The 18,528-nt window shown below is 44.2% G+C and overlaps 1 protein-coding gene and 1 long non-coding RNA gene across 6 annotated transcripts; one reads left to right on the top strand and one right to left on the bottom strand.

Annotated features, from left to right (window-relative positions):
• Positions 1–6,383: 6,383 nt before the first annotated feature.
• LOC129735982 (uncharacterized) lies at positions 6,384–10,360 on the bottom strand. 3 transcript variants are annotated; one of them, XR_008732029.1, is made up of 3 exons: positions 10,189–10,360; positions 9,836–9,928; positions 6,384–8,237 (listed from the first exon to the last, which is right to left on the bottom strand). It is a non-coding gene; the product is annotated as an uncharacterized LOC129735982 (long non-coding RNA). The 3 variants fall into 3 exon arrangements; XR_008732028.1 differs by lacking the exon at positions 9,836–9,928; XR_008732027.1 differs by lacking the exon at positions 10,189–10,360 and having other exon boundaries at positions 9,836–10,182.
• A 38-nt stretch (positions 10,361–10,398) lies between these two features.
• KDM8 (lysine demethylase 8) lies at positions 10,399–17,620 on the top strand. 3 transcript variants are annotated; one of them, XM_055709025.1, is made up of 7 exons: positions 10,399–10,930; positions 11,184–11,350; positions 12,669–12,801; positions 13,678–13,719; positions 14,479–14,628; positions 17,209–17,301; positions 17,400–17,620. In XM_055709025.1, the coding sequence occupies exons 1-7, from the start codon at positions 10,433–10,435 to the stop codon at positions 17,562–17,564; spliced, it is 1,248 nt and encodes a 415-aa protein (XP_055565000.1). In that variant the 5' UTR covers positions 10,399–10,432; the 3' UTR covers positions 17,565–17,620. The 3 variants fall into 3 exon arrangements, with proteins under 3 accessions (XP_055565000.1, XP_055565002.1, XP_055565001.1); XM_055709027.1 differs by lacking the exon at positions 17,400–17,620 and adding an exon at positions 14,870–15,010; XM_055709026.1 differs by lacking the exon at positions 13,678–13,719.
• Positions 17,621–18,528: the final 908 nt, after the last annotated feature.

Here is an 18,528-nt window from a genome sequence, read left to right as displayed (position 1 = left end):
CTACTGAATTGGCTCAGATCCTCCCATCATTAGATCAGTATGCTGAAGGACCTTGCTACAAAGTACATTTGAGGAAGGTTTAGTGTATTGCTCAATCTAAGCTGCCTACTGAGTCTTCCCCAGCTGCATTGCTGCTTCACAAGCCGATAATGGCGACTGATGGTTTAGCCCCATAGGTGACTTGAACCCACTGTGCAACACACACTGGCAAAAGCAGAGAAGGGGCTAGGTCCTGCACAGCGGTGCAATCTGGTGGGCTGCCTTTTCAGAGCAGCAATATAGTCCACAGGTTCCAAACACAAGCTATATGTAAAGCATAGCTAGGTGACTCATTGTGAAACGTAGCCCACTCCCATGATGATGCATATTACATTCCTTTTAAAATCATTATGGAGGGAACTTCCAGGGCTGAGGAAACTGCACAGCATTTTCATGGATTGTTACAACATGAACAGATCCAGAGTGCATGCTGCTTCTTTTACCTTCACTGCAGTGACCCAGAAAGTTCTCTTCCCCAAGAGCTCTAGCCTGTTTGAACTAGAGGGTTTCTCACAAATACATGGGGGATGTTCCTTCTCTGAATGTGGAGGAAAATACACCCATTTCTACTAATTCTCCTCAACATGGCAAGTAGCTGCTCAATTCCGGAGCATGACGAGAGCATGATCTGACTTTGCAGGATGCCAAGCACTCCCCCCCTGGCCAGACTCTGTATGGAGCATACGAGGTGGGTATGCAGCTGCTCAAGAAGATTCAAAACCAAAATGCCACTCTCCGTCAAGTGCAACATCTTGGAACTAGCCAGGCGGAGGCAGCAGAGAAGCAGGGGCTCCTGCCACTGCCGCAAGCCTCCACCTGCCCTTACGGAGAAAGTAAAATACTTGTCCAGCCTGCGAACAACCGAGAGCAATGCTCAGGAGCAGCCCAGGCTGGGCGCACACAGCCACAATGGAGCGGAGCTTCAGTTTTTCTACTGCAAGTCAAGCAGTAACACCAAGCTATATACAAAAGACAGAGGTGATGCACATCACAAGCAAAACTGAGAAGTCTGAGCTTGATGTGTTTCTCTCCTGCATTTTCTCACAACCTCCAATATTATTATAGTGACGCACAACACCAGAGAATATAATTGCTGTAGTGATTACTTACAGCCATTACATTAAGCTTTAAAGTGCTCCTTTCAAATTGAACAATGTTTTTTCAAAGTCAACAGCTGGTTCACAGCTTGAAAGCAACAGTTAAGATAAATTAAATAAAAAGGGTAATAAAATCACAGGCTAAATTTAATTTCTGAAACACATGCAAACACCAGCAAAGCCTTTAAAACATCTTTTAAAAACATCCACACATACAAAAGTCAATACAGCCAACAATTATAAGAATGTGATGTATGAACACAAATAACTGTGTACACTTCTAAATATAGTTAAAATGGAGCACAAAAACAAATTCATGCAGCATTTATAGCCCTAGTCTAGAGGATAAGTCAAACAAAGTTTCACATGAGATTTGTAAATCTTGGGAGGAAGGAAAAAAAAATATTTTTTTTAATATATTCTTCTTCTTAAACACATATAAAGTGTGATTAATGAAAACAACACGTGCCTACCCTTAGGATAAAAAGGTGACCTCGGGCATGCTTAAGATCAGTACAGTGCAAGGAGCCTTTATCAGCTCTTGACATGCACTACTGGAACAACAGGCAAGACTTAGATTTCCAGAGTGTACAACTTCACTTAAATGCCAAGAGACTTTTGTCTGGCCTCATCTTCTCTTCTGTTTGCCATTGGGAGAACACTATTCACAATTCAAATGGCCTCTGCTTGGCTAGTGATGAAGTGCTGAAGCTACATATCCATTCAGATGAGGCAGAAAAACATAAAGGAGCCACGCTCTGGCTTTCTTCCACACTCCTGTCAGAAGCTTTCCACCTATGGCACCATTCCAAACAGGCCAACTAGCGAGCAAGCTGTCTCTTTGCCTCCACCCCATTATATTGTTGATCAGCTGTTCAGCATTTCACATCTTACCACGCTTGAAAAAGAAAATGACGCAAGAACGCAAAATACATATTCCACCTTCTTTATCACAACAGGGGGGGCTGCCATATCATAAAGGCTGTTTCTTATCAGTGCTCATTAGCAAGAAGAAATACCCCAAATCAGTTTTCCTTGTAAATATTTCCAGCAGGCAGACAGATTTGGTGTCACAGTTTAACATAAGTGTACGAGACAGGTATATGGAACAGACAGGTGTATTCTCAGTTACACACCATTTTCTTCCTTCCTCGCAGTTTGTCCCTTGCAAGCAGCAATAGGGACTATGACAGAAGAGATTAGCCAGCCACTTGCTCTAGAAATCACTGGGACTACCCGAGTAGTAAAAACTGCACTAAGCACACATCCAAAAGAATGAGATTAATACGTAAAAGAGGATGTACCTCATTATTTTTAAGAGGAGGCATATCTCTGTGAAGGTGGATTACACCAAATATTTTCCTACACTTAGTACACAAGCAAGATTTTGGCAGGCACTCAGAACAAGAGGATGGGTTGGCATATATTCAGTATGTGATTCACCTCACCTACATTTATCTGCTGCAGAGGCAAGGTCATCTGAGCTAGTCTTTTAGCTTCCTTCTGTAGCCTGAGGAGATAAACAGACACCCAGAGAGCGCAATTTAGCCCACTTGCTTGCCTACTCGAAGTATCTCATCTCAGGCTGAGATGGATCTCTCTCCCTCAAACAACTCAAGAGAGCTCAGGGGATCAGCTTGTGCTGGACACCTAGCAGAACCTGGCCCAGACTAAATATAACCTCCTACCTAGGGTCCAGCTGAGACAACAGAAAGGGTACTTACTGCCATAAAGATTTTTTTAAAAGATTTGTTGTAAAGATTTTTTTGTTCCTTTTAATGTTGAAGGAGCTGTCTGAACATGTTTGCAAATACAAAAGAGATTCAAGTTGATATAAGCAAAAAAAAGAAATAACTAAATTTTAAAAACAGCCAAACTTACACAATCTCCATCCAGCAAAGGTAACTAAGGCTACGTATGTAAGCAATACTGACTATGTTTCAGTTCCATCTCAGCACCGACACACATGTCCCAGATGGATGTTACATAATGTTTTTGGAAAAATAAGTGTTTTCCAGTGATTTTTGAAAGTAGAACTGGGTGTGCTGTTATAGCCTACTCCAGAAAGAACACTGTGTGTCCTACACACACTGCAATCAAATGCATTCCAAAGTGTCATGCAAAATGTCACCTTATCTCACTTAAAGTTATTCCATCTAGCAATATCAGAGAAATTATGACAATATGTTGTTCTACATGAAAGTACATGACAGCACTATTTGTGAGACCTGGCAGCTGCCACTCTCAGCAGAGCAGATGGCAGTGATAAAAACACAATGCAGGGAACAGGTTGATAAAGACATATCCGTCATTACGCTTTTGCTGTACAATTACACTCAGGTCCAAGATACAATCAAAATGCATGGCTGTGTCACTCTCGAGCAGGAAGACCTTGCTTATCTGAAGAAAATAACTTTTGTATAAAAACTAATTCTGTACATATTATTAATCAGAATCATTCATCTCCTGTCCACAGGAGAAAAGAAAGCAGCCAGGGAAGACATTTGAAGTCTTTAAAGTCTTACGTGTTCATACTTTTGCTCTTGCAGAGGCAGAGACAACTACTCATCACCTGTAATGGAAAATTAGAGTCAGCCATGATAACGAATGCTCTCATGGCTATCATCAGTTTACACTCCCATCCAGGTACCAGAGGGCATCTTACCTCCCATTTTCACTTTCTTCTTTTTTTTTGGGGGGGGGGGGGTGGGGGTGGGTGGGGCAGGCCCAGGGCAGGATGTGGAGAAGTGTTGTATGAGTATACTGGTCATGAAGGTACGAGCCAACCACTCCTAAAAGCAGAAACAGTCTACTTCCCTAAGGCACACATGGCACAGCAGCAGCACCACCAGCCTTTCCTGTGCTCCATCCCTGCCCCAGGCTGCGCAGGCCGTGCCTACGCTGCCAGGCACTTTTCTGCTGCCATGGCTAGTAAAGGCATACACCACCCAGGCCAGTCCTGACAGCACGTTCCTGATGCAGATGACTGGAGGGGCACTGACTGCCATCACCTCACAGAAGCACCACATTTGTCAGCAACAGTCCCTGCCCGCATACAGCCAGTCACCCCAGCCTGGCAGAGCTGCTGGTGCCCTTGGCAGCGCAGCACCTAGACACCAGTCCTGCAGGCAAACCACCAGAGCACCAACGTCAAACCCAACAGCTTTCCCGCACCGCAGACCGAGGAACCTACAGGTGCCAGTCCAGCTGAGATCAGCTGCTGGAAATGCTGTCTCAGAGAACAAGGACGCTAAATAATATTCACAGCCCTGTCGCAGCACTCTCCAAACTAGCCAGCTGCAACAAGGCTTTTACCATCCCACACCAGGTTAACTTCAGTAAGTAGTCCCTGCACCTTGCCCCAGCACGGCCACCCATCCCCCACAAGGGTTCAACCGTTCATCTACTGTCCGTGCTGTTTCTTCATACACTTCAGCCCAGCCCACTTTTTGCCTCTGCTGCATCCCTCTCCTTGTCTCTCCTCCATCCAGGGCACTCTCTCCCCCCTCCCTCTGTTTCTTCCAGGTCTCTCTCCATTACCTGCTCCTCCCCCATACACCCCCTTAGAGATATTTAACTACTTAGCAGGAACCAGCCACAGCTGCACCTGATCCACATCAGCCAACCCACCCCCCTGAAGCCAGCCCACAGCTGTATATTGTTAATTAATCCAGCTTTATTCCTCTACAATTCCTCTACATAGGCCTTTAACACCATTGACACACTTAGTTATACTAAGGCCTTATTTATAAATGGGCAAACTAATAAAATCAACTAGAATTTTAAGTTCTAGCTGAAAATCTGTTAGCCTTTGTAAGAGAATTTAAACCTGGGGCATGAACATAAAATGCACATATAATGTCTACTTTAATATATGAACTCCAATCAAAACCTTTTAAATTCCATACTTGCTTATTAAGTAATCAGAATAATTAACCTTGCAGTAGTTTTTAAAGTGTGTAAAATAAACACAGTGGTTTTAGCACTATATATGTTCCTACAAGATGTTAATGGAGACCACTTGTACTTTCCAAGATAAACAAAAATTAATCTCTAACAGCACAATAATTAATGATATGCAATGGAAGACATAACGTACAGGTAATTAACATGACAAAACAGAACACGGATGATACACAACCAAAGGTACAGCTAAATGCACATATAATTGAAATAGTTATGAATACAGATTAGCAGGTTTTAAACCTTTGTATAGTTAGAGAAAGAGCTCCTTTCCTAGGAAAACTGTGCTCCTGCCTGTCAGTCATTTTGCTTCTACTAGAACAAAGGATAATAAGCCTGATAATAACCTGTTAATATATTCTACTTGAAAATCTTCTATAAAATTGGCTATACTATTACATTTAAATATTGTGTGGTTTAATGTGCAAGCATACATTATATCCTGATATAATTCCAAAAATTTAAGTAAGTTTAGGAAACAAACAATTAAAGACCTGGCACCTAACTAGCACTAACAAACACCTAACTAGTTTGTTTTATGTAACAGTACACAGGCCTAACAAAGAGAGCAGAGCTGACAGGAGCTGGAACCCCAAAGGACAGTTATGAGGTATGAATTATCAGAATATGTTATCCAGCTGCCCCAACTCACTCCTGCAGCACTCACAATTCGGCATTTCCCATGGAAGGTGTCAACACCGTCTTAAGTGCAACTGCCTACACTAATATAGGAAGGGAATTAATCCTATGAGGGTTTGAGAAGTGGAGAAGTTAATTTATACTAGAAGCCTGACAGACCCTAACTCCAACTCACAACTGCAATTACTACCCATTATAAAAACACCTGGTTGTTAAAAATGTGGCTACAAACCTTGGATCTCTGCAAGGGCCACCTCGCCCCTCATGCCCTGGACTCAATAGGCTTCCTCTTGCAGGTTGTTTTTGAACCTTTACACTTTCCACTTGCAAAGGCATCATAAAATTCTGGATCCTTGCTCACCTGACGTGACTACAGAGTCCTTTAACAGCCCCCTACAGTTACTGCTAGACCCTCTTTCCTTTCTACAAATAATTAGCCAAATACCATTTAAAGGCTAATGTGTTTTAGGGTCTCACCTTTACATATCACAGAGACACAATTTATGGCAGCCTAATGGCAAGCTGTAGTGTAAGCTTAATAAGATGCATATAAAATTAATATTTCTGAAGATACAGGACTTATAAAATACTGTGGCAACCATCAAAATGTCATGAAATGTTACGAAATCTTCAACATAACTTCCATAGTTTCACCTTGGTTTATTTTCTTCTTTACAAAATGGGAAAGAGATGTATCAAGAATGTAAATTTTTCATTTATTGTCATAAATTTGCTTTTGTTTAAGAGCAACTGCAGTAACTGTGATGAGCACAATGTAAATTCCAGCTTAGGAAACCATCACTGCCGAAAGTCACAGTGGAAGGAAACACTAATTCTCAGGACAGGCTTTCCCCCTCAAGCTGCAAGTCACTTCAGGATGGGCTTCATCAACTGTCAGGATAAGGGCAGAAGTCCCACAGAAAGCATCTTCTCATGGCTCTAGGCTGCAAAGCACAGGTAACAAGGAGACGGACCACCTCCCTTAGTAATTCCAGAGTGCCAGGCTGCCAAAAAGGGACCCGGGCATTCCTGAGGAGCCGAGTGGCAGCTTGAAGTCCTGAGGAGCTGGAGAATCTTCAGTGCTGCTGTTGTGCTCCTGCAGTGATTATCCAAGAAACTACTCAGTACAAGAACTCCCCTCATAAGAGCACCAGAAAGGACCTGAGTCACAGCACACCTGGGATTTGAGACAAGGTGGACCAACAGCAGTTTCCTCACATGATCCGCTGTTGCCCATTCTGCTAATATATCCAAGAGGCAGCGGACAGCAGCGACCAGAGCGAGCTGCTGTGCTTACATGCCACTGCTCTTGCTGGCCCACCACTGCAGAGATCCTAGAATGAGACCTAGGATGCTCTCCATGTGTGACACGGTGGTGGAGAGGGTTTCATCTTTAATAAAAACTCCAGACAAAGTCAAACCACCTGACACTATTTTGCCCATCAGCACTGCAAGTAATTTACACATCCCTACTTGGGTTTATATATTTGGGGCATCTGTTTAGTTTTTATTACTTCTGGCCTTGGCTCCCACACTCCTTCACAGATCAAGTAACTGCCTTCCCTATTTGCTAATTCCAACAGCTGGTTATTACTCACCAGACTCCTGCTATACTCGCCTGGGGAAGAATCATAAATAAATGTGTACAAGCAAGCAGATGCTGTCATTTTAAAAATTGATCCACCCAGTAAAAATGTCCTATTTAGGACTCAAGTGGTGAATCATTAAGCGTGTGTCTTGATGTCATTTTAATAAAATCCAAAAAACAATCATAGGACTTTGTTCATTAATTCAAATTAGTAAATGAAGAAAGTGTTATAAGAGAGAGTATTATTAATAATAAATAATTAAATTATGAACAGCTCAAACACCTGCTCTTTCCAATAAAGACAAAGGCAAGGTAAGATACAGAGCATTTTTTGTTATTCGGTATAACTAATCACTTTTCCACCAGTGGCAGACAAGGTAACATCAGGTCACCATGGGTCCTGGAATCTATGACTGCAAGCAGAAGAGAGAAATACAGATGGTTTATCAGACTTTATTATCTCTCTTAATTGTGTGCCTGTTTATTAGCTTCTTTTTTTTTTTAAAAAAAGGTAATTTCTTTCTGAATGTCACTGCTAGGAGGAAGTGAGCTGTCTGAAGCATATTTTAAAAATACACAGAATATAAAAGAATAAAAAGTGCTTTGCAGACCGTAACGCAGGAAGCAGCAGGGAAAAAAAATCCTGGTACCAACTTTTCCTCCACATTTTAAGAGGGATATCTTTCTGCAAGGTTAGGCGGTTTGGCTTCTACAATCCTTAAAAAATTGACTTCTGATGAAAACAGCACAAGTTTCAGTGATGGTGGCATAATCCACAGGGACCATCAATTTCTGCAGGTTACACGGATAACAACAATCTTTGTTCCTTGGCAGCAGGAATTAAATGATCTCCTGTGGACTTAAAATGGAAATGTCTAGCACTAAAGTCATCCGCTTCCTTGGTCAGACAGCTCACAAAAAAAAAAAAAAAAAAAAAAGCTGCATTAGTTTACAGACATTTCAAAACCAGTATGCATGTACTGCAGGTTAATTACTCTGATACCAAAACTTCAAAACTTCCCACTTCAGCTCTTGCAAATCTGTTCTGTTTTGTTTTTTCAATAAAAACAATTTCAACCAAATTGCTAATATGCAGTATGGTATTATGGGCTTTTAGTGGATCTTCCTCCTAGACTAAAGGCCAAACACACTACAACATGACTGAGTACTCACCTGAAAACCTGTCTTGATTAGCTTAGCAGACATACAGCTCAGCCCTTTCAAGACTATTGATGCTATGTCAGCATTCAACTGTTGTACCTAAATATGACTGACCAGGAATAATTGTCTTCCAGTGCACGCTCAAAGATAAATGCTGAACCTCTCTGAACACCCAAAAACTAAGATCTACTCCCAATTGGTTCTTCACCTACAGTAAAACTCATAAAGTTTACCATGGCCTTAATGCCCCACTGTTGCACTAGATTACATGTTCAGAACTTAGTGTTATTTAAAATACCAGAAAGAAAATCCAAACCTTCGACATGTAATTTTTGAAAATATTCCTAATATTTAAACTAGGAAAACTATGATTTAACCAGAATTGTATTAACCAGCTTAAAGAGGAATAAGTTAATATAAACAGCAATAAAAACTGGAGAGTCTGTAAGCACAAGATTAGCAACACTTGGTAGCATCATCATAAATTACAAGTATTGAAAACAAGGTCTAATAAGAAGTTTTCCTTGCCAGTTAAACACTTCCTCCTATAGCAGCATATATTAACATTTAGCAATCAAGGAGGAGAAAATTCTAAATGAAGGTGCTAAAATCACAGTCACAGGACAAACTTAGAGGTGCCAAGAGAAAGGCAGTTAGAAGGCAGAGAATAGATGGGCCAGCATGATAAGCCACAGCAGCAAGTCTAAGGTGTGACAGAAGTGGAAGTCATTCGAGCAAGACAGCTGGGGAATGGGGTCGAGTCACAAGCAGCAGCAGTGACAGGAGGACTCAAATCAACTCTTTTTTGGAAAGCACTACTGACTGAGCATGGGACAAAGAAGAGTGAGTGTTCTCTCAGTACGAAAGGTGACAAATTTAAATTTTTCTGTAAACATAAGATTTTCATCAAGTCTGAAGATTTCAGCCCCAGACAAGAGGCACTTTTTTCTGAGTTAAAAATTCCTCATTTCTTGTTATGTTGCTTTAGATTTTGATTCCCAATGTTAAGACATTCCTCTGAGTTGCTGAATTTTAAGTAAAATAGCATTTTCTTTGCAGAAAGAAACACGTTCAGGGCACATTATGAAAGCAAGCCAGGGATGAAAGATGCCACGCAAAGCGTGTTAGAAGACTGAGGTGCATATTCCATACGGGAAGCATGTCTTAAGCACTGATTAAACCCATGCAGCATAAACCATGAAAAGGACACTGCCTGGCAGCAGCATTCATCCCCCATGCTTCTCAGGTCCTGTCAGGCTGCTCAGATCGGCATCCAGACAGGCCTTCTTCCTTAATACTTAAGATCAACAAAGATTTGTGTATCTCCCATCTTCCAGGAGTCATCTACCTGTTAATAGCTGTCCCACTTTTGGAACACAGAAATTTCCAAAGTGACAGCAGCCATCTTCCTCATACTATCGCCGTACGGTTAACAAGTAAGCTACAGCTGAAAGAAAATGACATTGGATTTATACATTCCCCTTCGATGCAAACAGCTGCGTCGCTCATGCAATTACCAAATTCCGGTGGGCTGGCTGCCCAGGAGCCCAAACGACCCCGAGTTTTGGCGACCCCACACTGCTCACGGAGACCCAGGGTTCAGTTTCAGAGCCGTTACCCCAGCAAAAAGCCAGCAAGGCCACCGGAGGGAACGGCCCCGCTGCCCTCACCCACCCGCACGCCCATCGCCCCCTTCCTTACATCTGCACGGGCAGAACCAGTTACGTGACGAACCGGGCGATAAGGCAGGTCTGGGCTACAAGGAACCCAGAAGCGAGCACTGTTTTAAGCCAGAGGATGTCTCCAGGCCGGCCCCCCCCGCACCGCACGGGACCCTGCGGCGAGGGCCCGGCCGCCGGGACGAACGGCCGGACCGCCCGGGAAAGCACGCGGCCCCGCCCCCGCCCCGCCCCCGCCCCTCCCCCGCGGCGCAGGCCCGGCCGCCATGGCGGCGGCGGCTGCTGAGGCGGGGGGCCCGGCCGCCGGCCCCGCGCTGTGGGCGGAGGTGCGGGCGCTGTTGCCCGGCGCCGAGGGGGGGCTGACCTTGGCGCTGAGCGGCGAGGTGGAGGACTGCGTCCTGCTGCTGCTGCGGCGGGCCCGCGGGCTGCTGTACGGCGCGGCGGGCCGGCCCGGCGGGGAGGCGGCGGCGGGGCTGCGGCGCCTGGGCGACGTCCTGCGCGACTACTCCTGGGAGAGGCTGAACGCGGGGCCGTGGCGGGAGGTCGTTAAGGCCTGGCGGCAGGTGTACGCCTACGGCTGCCTCTTCGGGGCGCTGGCCGAGGTCGCTGCTGGCCGCCCGCTGGCGCCCGCCGTCCGCCTCTGCGACATGGGGCTGCTGATGGGCGCCGCTGTCCTGGACAACGTCCTCGCTCGCCTGGTCCGCGTCCTGCAGGCGCACCTGCCGCGCGGGGAGCGGCGCGCCGCGGCCTCGTGGAGCGCCAAGGTACCGCCGCGGCCCTGAGGCGACCCGGCCGGCTTCCCCCCCCAGCCGGCTTCCCCCCCGGCCCGCTCCCCTCGGGTTCCACCCCCGGCCCGCTCTCTTCTGGTCCCCCCCGCGCCCCCTGGCCACCCCCGTTCTCCCGCCGCGGGCCGAGGCCGGGCTCCCCCCGGGCCGGCGGTCCCCCGTGTCCTGCTGTTTTCCCGGGGGCGGGCGGGCGCCCCCGCTGGCACAGCTGAAGGGGCCGCCTGTGTTCCAGAGGGCCCGGATCGCCCCCGCCCCGGCCCCGGCAGTGCCGCCAGGAGATGCGCTTCCACACCTCCGCTGCCCTTCGCTCGAGCATTTCAGAGACAACTATCTGATCCCGCAGAAGCCGGTGGTCTTGGAGGGCATTATGGACCACTGGCCCTGTATGAAGAAGTGGAGGTGAGAAGTAAGAGTTTCCGTCCCGGCCCAGTGAGGGCGAGGATCAGTCTGCTGGAGCGGTGGGACCCTCGCGGTAGGCAGGTGCCACCGGGGTGGCTGGTCAGCAGCACCTTCCCGCTGCCGGTTGTCTTTGCTTTGTAGAAGCTGCCCCACGGATGGGGGGAGCGCACCATGACATCCAGGTATCGCATGGTGGGTGCGCCGGGGGAGCCGACCCCGGCTGGGCTGGTGCTGAGGTGCCGCCCGCGGCCCTGCTGGCGACCCCCCCCAGGTGGGCGCCCCGTGCCGCTCAGCCAGACGGCAGTGGTGAGCACACGTGGTGTGACAGGTCACTGTTGCAGGGAGCTGCTCACGCCTTAGCTAGGTCAACGTTACACAGGTCGGTGGGTTTACATCTCTATCAGAACTTGCTGTAATTAGTGCGGTGGAAAGTGAATTCCAGAGGTGTGTCTGTGAGCGCAACTGGCTTTTCCATTCACAAGAGCAAGCACTGGTGTTTGTCCAGAGTTTGTTGAGTTTCAGATGCCACCATTCAGAAGTGAGTAATAACATCATGCCACTTGTGTAATGTAAGCAATGGAGCCAGTGTTTCCAATACTGCAAATTGAATATATGTGTGATGAAACTCATGATTCCTTAAAAGGGAAAAAGCACTCGCGCTTAGTTTGAGCAGCAATTGCTTTTGTTCCATAACCAAGGGTAAAATGGTCATTAACTGAACACACTTGCTATTTCTTAGGGATTTTATTCTTTTTTGAGGGAAAGTACTCCACTGCTTAACTTCAGACACTTAAAAAGATTAACCTGTCCACGTAGTTAATATCATTGTCAATGGAGAGATACACACCACCCATCAAAGTCCGTCCTCTGACTTTAGCCAGGTTGGACATTAATTGACACCTGCATACAGACTTTGGCACTGACAGAGATTTCATTTAGCATAAATCATAAAAAGATAGAACATCTTATTTAGCAAATGTGGCAGCAGGCAGCAAAAAGATTAGCTGTTCCTAGTCAAAAGACTTAACAGCTTAAATCTCCTTAGCTCGTAAGGAAACAACAATTAACTCAGGTAGACAAGGTTTTGAAACAAAATAGTTGTGTTATAATGTACACACAAACTTGACTGCTTATTTCTTTTCTGCTTGCATCCTTTTCTGCTGCCTTCTGCAACCTCTGGCTGGTTGGTTTTAGGAATAAAAAACTCATCGTAGTAGAGTTTTATTACGCTAAAAGATTAGATTTTCATTGATTGTCTTACATTCCAAATGAGTAAGAAAAGCAATATAAAAGGCTAATGGAACTTTCTTTATTTCAGTGTGGAATATTTCTATCAAGTTGCTGGGTGTCGCACAGTCCCTGTGGAACTGGGTGCCCGATACACAGATGAGGAGTGGTCTCAGAAGCTCATGACTGTCAGTGACTTCATCAACCAGTATATTGTGAATGAGGTCTGTTACTGTTATTCTGTTTCATCTCCAAATACAGCAGTGTGTTACTGGTACAGAATTTCTGCTTAGAACAAATACACTTACAGGTGATGTCAAGAGAGAGGGTATGTTAGAAGTACAACTCTGAATTACAAGGTTTGGCATATTTTCAAGATCTGAAGCTACAAATAAGCTAGGCTTGAGTTTTATATATAATCAAATGTACAGCAGCTAAAATCTGATGAATAGCTGGATACCTTCTGCAGCAAAAGCCTGAATGGTCGATTCTAAGCATAAGGGACCTTCACCCAGCTGTTTTGTTCCTCTTGGTTACTAAACTGCTTAGTGAGATCTGGGATCAAGATCCAAATTCATATGGCGCCACATAAAAAAATAGAAAGTTGATTAGCAATTGAATGTCATTTTACTTTCACAGCTCATGATCTGAAGCCCTCATCTCTGTTTCCTAGTCTTCTGTCAGGAAGAACCATGTGCCATTGCAGATTGGTCTGCAGTGCAGTCTGGAATAGAATATAGAGATACAGGGAGTGAAGGTGAACTCGTCTGTATACCAGCAGGGTTTAGCTATAAAGATGCAGAGATTCTGCAGGATTATAGCTAGTTTTTTTCCAGTAACTTTAGCCAGATAATTTGTTGATTGTGGGGATATATCTATACTCTTACAATTTCAGTGTAGCTGTAAGTTACTATTTCAGAAGACCCCATTATACTAGTCAGCTGTTGAAACAATTCTAGTATTCTCAAATAGGACATTAGAAATGGATGTTACCTGTACGTAGATTCTACTCACCTATAAGTAAATCAACTGTGACTCAGAAGTCTTGCCCTGTATGTCACTATGTGGTTTGTTTTTTTTTTTCTCTGCTGTAATTTCAGAACAGTGTAGGATACCTTGCCCAGCACCAGCTTTTCGATCAGGTAAAACTGAATGAATGTTTTTATCTTTCTGCAGTCAAGTGTTCCTTTTATAGCACAGGTCCTCACTGATGATGGCAAGTCTAGTACTAGACAGAAGGGGCATATGGAGAATTTATGATATTTCTTAAGTTTCTGTTCCCACAGTTTAAAGGAACAGAGGGAGGGGTTCATTCAATTTGCTGAAAGGCATGGGAACAAAACCCTTTGGAGGTGAAGACATTCAGTCCTAGCACTGTTTCGGTGCAATGTAGCATACGCTTAGAGGGATACTAGCTGCAAAGCAGCATTTCCTCAAAGAATATGTAGGTCAGGGAAGAGGTTTGGACACGAAACCGTCTTCAGTGGTGATATGGTCACCATATTCTGAAATGTCATTCCAGCTAACCAGAGATCAGGTTGGTGGGAGGCAGAGAAGCAAGCTTAATGTATAAAAGATCAGCTGCTCCTTTTCCATGATCAGCAAACCTTCTTATTCTTGTGGGTTTCTCTGGTTTCTGCTAAAGCAAAAGGTCTCTGAAGAATGAGGAACCTCTTTCTTTCTCCCACCTCTCCTTCCAACAGAACCTGCTTGCTAGGACAGAAAGTGTAAGGACATTTCCTGCAGATTCTTAGCAATTCAGCTACTTCTCTCCTGCCTGTGCTGGACAAGCAGGTCATTTGTTTTCTTTGTGTCAAGCCATGTTCCTCTGTTCTAAGAATTGCATACCTTTGGCAAGTCAGCACATACCCTTTCTAATGTTTATTTCTTTATGGGAATAGATCCCAGAATTGAAAGAGGATATCAGTATCCCTGACTACTGCTGCCTGGGGGAAGGGGAAGAAGATGACATCACTATTAATGCTTGGTTTGGTCCAGAAGGCACTATCTCACCTCTTCATCAGGATCCCCAGCAAAATTTTTTGGCTCAGGTCTGTACTCTACTTACTTTACACATGCCACTCTATACCTTAGAAAAAATGCTTATGGTATGTAAGTGTTAGAGACAAGGGTAGCAGACAACTTGATGAACAATTGAAGGACAGAGGATATGCAGGTATTATTTTGTTACTCTATTGCATTTGTCACTACTGCAACTTGATAGTCAGTGTAATCTTGTAGGCCGCAAGTGCTCCTCATTGAGGTAGACCATTACTTACCCTCATTTTACAGATGAGAAATGGAGATCACAAGCAGCAGCTTTTCCAAGGTCACACAAGGAGTTTGCAACAAAGTTGGGAAGAACCTGGATCCTATCATAGCATACCAAGGAGCTTCCTTTTCTGGAACAGCAAAATTTTGGGATGGACTTAGGTGCATACTTTAATCCACTTCACGTTACTTAGTAAAATACCTGCTTGTGCATGCATGGAGAGGCAGATGAAATACTACTTGCATTGTGACCTCATTGCTGCCAAGTGAGCTACTGGTGATAGGCTTCTTGATGATGACTTTTAGTGCAGAGTAACACAGTAAAATCATGGGGCCCTGTGTGGTAAGCGCTGTACAAGTCCAAAGATGTATTTCTGGTCCAGCTGACAGCTGTACTTCTTCAAACACTGAGGGGTTTTTAGCTTACTGGAAGGAGATCGCCATTTCTTCCTCTGTCCCATCAGACTCTTTAAAAAAATACGGCTTACACTTTCAAACATTTTCCAGTAGGATCATGACCTTGAGTACTTGCGCTTATATATGGGTTGAGCCTTAGTTCCTCTATCCCAAACAGTTGCATCTTGCTAACCTTGTTTTCACTTAGAACTGAGGCTTCATTCAGGCCTTCTTAAAGTGTTTTTTTACAACTGCTGTGCAATTATGTAGGTACTGTATTTCTCTTCCCTGCTAACCTGCCCCACATAGACACACACAGAGACAACTGGATTCTGAAGGTGAAGTATCCTACTATAAACACTATGTAAAGCTTGAGGGGAATTTTTTTAGGTGCAAGTCAGTTACAGAAGTTGTTGGACTGGGAAAAGATACTTCCCTTAAAAACTTCAGAATTTGTATTCTTCTGCCTGAGCCATGGGGTATTATCTGCCAGTGCTGTAAAAGAGTCTGTAATCTGAACAGCAGCTGATCTGACAGTTTTCAGTTTTCAATCAAAACTGCCCTGCTTCTTGATGCCATTTAAACTGTGGCTGTGGAATACAGGGAGGCACAAGTACAGGTAACAAGGTGGAATGATCCCTACTGGCCGGTGGTAGCTGCTGCAGAGATCATCATATTTCCATTAATGAGGAAACCAGTATCTGGAGATGCAGGCAGTGTTGCCCATTAACTTGCACATTCACCTTTGCAATACACAAGGCCTTAAGCCAGCGAGGCAAGTGAAGGAAGGAGCCATTAACAGCTCATGGCAGTCCAGGGTAACACCAACCCCCCAAAAGAAATTCAAGGATTCACGCTGTTGGAGCAATAACCGCTTTTCTTTACTTCTCTACATCACCAAAAATAGTGCTTAACTTGGTTCTTTAGAGAGCTAATTAATATCCATAATCCCTTTGGGGTATGGAAGGCATCCTAAAAACACATGGACAGCCACAGTTACTCAGATCAATGCTCCAGTAGTTTAACCAGCGATTGTAAAGAATGGGACGGGGCAGGAATGCATTGGTACTTGTCCAGCCTTTATGTGCTGTCCTTGAAGCAACATAAACTCTAGCATTACAACTTGGGTGTTGGTAAGATTTCAGGAAATCCTGTTCTGTTACATGGGAAGGGATGTTAAGCTAGAGGAAAAGCGGCTTGGTTAGGAATAGTTTGGTAGCATGCCAGTCCAGGGTGCTGTGGCTAGTCAGGGTACTGACTTGCCCTTTAATACAGTACTTCCAAACAAGTATGATCTTGCCTGGCCCTTGAAGGAATCTTATATCCTGGCCCAAGCAGCATGAATGTTTGCCCTGTGCCTTCAGCGGGCATTTCACCGGTGTCGGTGCAGGAATTGGCTTTGACTCGTTTGTTCTGCCACTTCATTCTAGGCACCAACCTGCAGTGCAGTGTAGTGTTCAGGTCAGTCAGCCCCATGCCTTATCAATTCTAGTCTTTCAATTAAGCACTCCAGCAGAAGAACTGATTTAATGACAACACGGAGATAAGGGCTAAAGGAGTATATGGAAGCTTAGGAGTCACTCTTAGCTGTCACCTCTGGCTGCTGACATGAACTGCACTGAAGACTCAAACTCCTTATTCTCAGTTCTTCGAATCACTTTTCTAGCTCTGTAGAGCCCAAATAACATTGTATAAATTGGGTGCCTTAAACTTTGAATTTAAAGTAACTTGGTTAAAGGCATTTCCTGGTGTATCAAATTCTTACTTGCTCCAAGGGAACGGGTACTTGAATTCCAATAGTCTGATTTAACTTTTTATTATAGCAGTGTCTGTTTATTAATTACAAAGATAATTATTTTTCTTGCAATCGGGTATATTTTGCTGTTAAATGCCAGCTGTGGCCCATAGTTTCTAATAACATGCAGGTTAATGACAGATGGAAAACATTTATTGTAATAATACAGGTATTTGGAAGAAAGTACATCCGTCTGTATTCACCGCAAGATTCAGAAAACCTGTACCCACATGAAAGCCAAATTCTTCACAACACTAGTCAGGTAAATAGTTGCCTGAAATTTTACTATCCGTAACGTTGCTTTATCAAATCGTATTTGAGTAAAGACATTCTACTGATAATTGTTCTGATTTTTTATAGGTTGATGTGGAAGATCCTGACTTAGTTAAATTTCCCAGTTTCAGAAAGGCTGCATTTCAGTCCTGTGTTCTAATGCCTGGACAGGTTCTGTTTATTCCAGTTAAATACTGGCACTATGTACGATCGCTTGATACGAGCTTCTCTGTCAGTTTCTGGTGGACATAGCTCTGAAGCATAAAGTCTGTTAGTATTATACTAAAAATTAAAAATCAGAAAAAGTCGCATCTGGCATCTTCTTACAAGAGAATTCTTCTTAAGCATGAGAATGTTCTTCCTTACCTAGAGGTTAGAGGTGGATTAAAAAAAACCCCAAACCAACAAACTCTTGTTTGAGCATGATGAATGAACCTGGATGGGTAAATGGAAAGCAGATGCTGCAGCAACATTTTTTGGGGGGATGTTTCTAATACAGTCTCCTCATAGAGTGCATCTGTTAGGTCATCATCTCATACGTGTGTGTACATTGGAAACTCTCTCTATAAGGGCACTGCTAGGACACTGCTTCAAATTATACTGGAACACCAGGTTAGTGTTATCTTCTACTTGGATTTCCTAACAGTAAAAATGAGAGTTACATAAACAATGAGGGATGGTGCTACCCAAAGGTTTGATGTGTTTAAAAAAATAAAAGCTAAAGCAAGATATCAAGCTCCTATACAGAAAACGTTACTAGTGTTAAGGCCTAGAAACATGTTAATCCACGGTTTAATTGCAGTTACTCGTACTTTGATTAACCATCAGCTGAACTGCTGGCACTTTGCCTTCTGCAGTGTCACACATTTCTACAGTGGAAAGATATGCTGCTGTTCCATTCTGGCACCTGGCAATATCTAGTCCTTGTCTTTTTTCCAAGTCACTCTTAAGGAAAAAGCATCCTTACATAAAACTGGAGAGCACAGTGCTAATACTAGAAACTAAAAGAGCCTTAAGGTGGTAGTTTTTTCAACACTTCAGACGTAAGCTGGCATTGCCCCAGAAGTCTTGTCCTACTCCTTCCCGATACTGTGGGAGCACTGCCTGTCCCATTGAGTGTAGCTGCTTATGACCTGGCGCTGTCAGATGAACGCTTGTGTGTCCAGAGAAGGGGCAAAACCTGAGCAGCAGTGCCAGCTGCAAGTGTTCACATTCT

The sequence above is a fragment of the Falco cherrug genome, chromosome 4 (genome assembly GCF_023634085.1).
Source record: "Falco cherrug isolate bFalChe1 chromosome 4, bFalChe1.pri, whole genome shotgun sequence".
Taxonomy (NCBI): Eukaryota; Metazoa; Chordata; class Aves; order Falconiformes; family Falconidae; genus Falco; species Falco cherrug.
This window is presented reverse-complemented; position numbering and strand designations above follow the sequence as displayed.